At 44.4% G+C, this 2,623-nt stretch overlaps 1 protein-coding gene across 1 annotated transcript in view; it reads left to right on the top strand.

Moving 5' to 3' along the window:
* Nucleotides 1-2,623, top strand: part of LOC104524818 (protein tweety homolog 3) — a gene marked incomplete at its 5' end in the record, with an annotated part of 33,815 nt that overhangs the window by 94 nt on the left and 31,098 nt on the right. Inside the window, 1 exon segment of the mRNA XM_010167809.1 lies at nt 1-68. This exon segment is cut by the window's left edge and continues 31 nt beyond it. Within this exon segment, the coding sequence (XP_010166111.1) occupies nt 1-68 (68 nt within the window).

Below are 2,623 nucleotides of genomic sequence, written 5' to 3'. Positions count from 1 at the left end.
GAAGAACATCTAAATGCTGACTGCTGCTGTACGGCATGGTGTGTCATCATCGCCACGCTGGTGTGCAGGTACGGTTGATGACTGAAAGGGATTTCCCTGTTACTTGGGCTGACGTATCCCATGCATGCATCTTCACGCTTGGTATGCTGTGTCTGTGGTTAGTCAATGTTGGCAGTAATCCCTCTTTCCACTTGGTATATGTATATTTTAAATATCTGTAATGTATTTTCTTCCTTTCTACCACTTGCTGAACTGCCTGATGGTTTGAGCAATGTGAAAAGGAATAGCTAATGTCCTGCTCTCTGACACTTTGCAAGTGGTAAATCAAGGACACTGCACCCTCGGGAGCTTAATGCTTAAATAGGATGGATACAGCTGAAGTGTTTATCAGGTCTAGGAGGAGATTTCTTAAAATCTGGTGTCCAAAAAGAATGACTGCATGGGAGAGTAGATTAGGAAGAAAGAGGCACAGATGATTCTTCTGGGTTTGGAAGTATTGGTATTTGACTGGAGCGGATGTTCTGATTTTGCAGCCTGTGTAAGACGCTGCTGCATTTCATTATCTGTACTAATGTGTCATCTCCAAGGGTTGCTAGCAATAGTGCTAGTGTTAGCAACACTTCAGGTTATGACTAGGTAATAGAAGATTTTGGAAGTGAGGTGAAAAGAAGGGTTGCTGAAAAAGAAGAAAAAAAAAGTAGTTGGTGGAGAACGTATGCAGAAGTTGTTAAAAGGAGAGAATTTATATTTTGTTTGTTTTCTGGGTTGGTGTGTGGTGTGGTGGTTTTTTTGGTTTGCTTTTTTTGGGTTGGGGTTTTGGGTGGTTTTTTTGGGTCAACATAAGTAAGGGTCCCATTTCCTAGAAAGTTAATGATGGGCATCTGAAAGCAGGGACTTGTTTGCAAACCTCTGGAAGAAGAGTTCTATGGATGTGTGCCCTGAGACTGAGCACTGCATTTCTTACCAATTCCAAGCATCATCTACCCTTGCCCAAGACTCCGGGTTGTCTTGGTTGCCCCTCCACAGGGCTGGCAGGTCTGGGACCAGTCCCCTGTTCGGAAAGGAGATAACAAGAAGATTGTATTTTGCAGTGTCTTGTGGCTCTTCTTCTTGTAGTAACCTGCTGAGAGGTGGTGGATCTGGTATGTGATCTTTTTGGAGGCGAGTGTGTTCCTTGAAGGCCAGGCTTAGCTGTTCAAGGGCTGGATTGTGCTACTAAGGTATTTGTGTATTTGCTCTTTTAAGGCACATACTTAAGAAAATAGAAAACCCCTGAAGTACTGGAAACAGACACTGTAGAGCAGACCTAATGTTGTGAATTTAGCAGCTGGGGATGGATTTGCCTGTAGAGGCAGAGGCTCAGTGCTGAGGAGGAGGGCTGGTGCATTAGCTCCCTGTATTTGCAGGGAGCTCTTTTGTGCTTTGCTGACTGCAGAAATGGAAAGACAAACCAGAGAACAACTTACAAAGAAGAAATCTCAGCCTTATACACCTTTCTTTTCCTTTTTAGTGAGCTCAAGAGCTTCAGCTGCATCTATTCCAATCCACTGAAAGTGCTGTGGTCCTAACCCTTTCTTACAGAAGCCTTAGTTGATGCTATTTATAGTTGTGCTGCTGCTACAGGCTCTTGTTAGCTGCTGTTGTGCAGCATATGTGTCCAAGAGAGCTGCTGTGCAGTGTGGTAGTTGTGTTTGTTTTTAATTGTAGAAAAGGTGAGAAGGAGGTATTCCACATGTCTCCCAGAGCGTGCAGGAGACAATTTAAAGTTGGAAGGTCAGCATATAAATTCTGGTGAACTTGATGCAACTCCCAATCAATTCCACAAGCTGGAAAACTGCTTAGGCCTCCTCAAAATCTGAACCCTTGGTTCTCATCCTTGGTGTACCATTTGTTTTTGCAAGTATTAAATGCAGGAGTATCCTTAAAACTAAGATTCTGCCTGAACCTATAGTGATATTGGATGAACATTTGTATTGACTTTTTAAAATTAAGTTTTAAATTTCCACTTTGAAGTCGGCATGCTTGAGCAGTAGCAGGTTGGTACCATCTGTGGAGAGTGAAGGTGCTGTCTGGGTGTTGCTGCTCCCCTGTGGTGGGGAGGTGGGTTTTCTGCTTCTCTTACAGCAGCTGGACACGACAGTGCACTTGAACCGGTGTCTCTTGGTGCTCTGTGCTCAGTGTCTGGCTGGGAATGCAGATACGGCTTCTGACCAGCAAGGAATCTAATCTGTGCTAGCAGGAGCTCCCAGTTAGATACCAACAGTTAAAGATTAGTCCACTGGATATATCCTATCCTAGCTGTGTGTTACACATAGCAGAAGTGCCAGACCAGCAGATGCTGTTATGTTTCAGGTTGATGGGGAATTCTGAAGGTCTGCCTGACAGTAGGCTGACCTGGGGGGTAGTTTACAGTACTATGTGTGAGGGGAGAGAAGTAGCTTGGATACTGAAGCAGCAAGGGGTTCCAAACAGCAACTGGTCTGGTCTGTCCCAGTACTGTGAAGTGGAATGTTGTCTTCCTAGCTGAGAACTAGTTAACTCTGGTTAAGTCCATCTGTGCCTAGGACATGCTTTTCTAGGTAGTGCTTAATCCCAGAGGGCTGTTTGTACTGTGAATCCTGCT

The sequence above is a fragment of the Antrostomus carolinensis genome, unplaced genomic scaffold (assembly GCF_000700745.2).
Source record: "Antrostomus carolinensis isolate BGI_N321 unplaced genomic scaffold, ASM70074v2 scaffold36105, whole genome shotgun sequence".
NCBI classification, from domain to species: Eukaryota; Metazoa; Chordata; class Aves; order Caprimulgiformes; family Caprimulgidae; genus Antrostomus; species Antrostomus carolinensis.
This window is presented reverse-complemented; position numbering and strand designations above follow the sequence as displayed.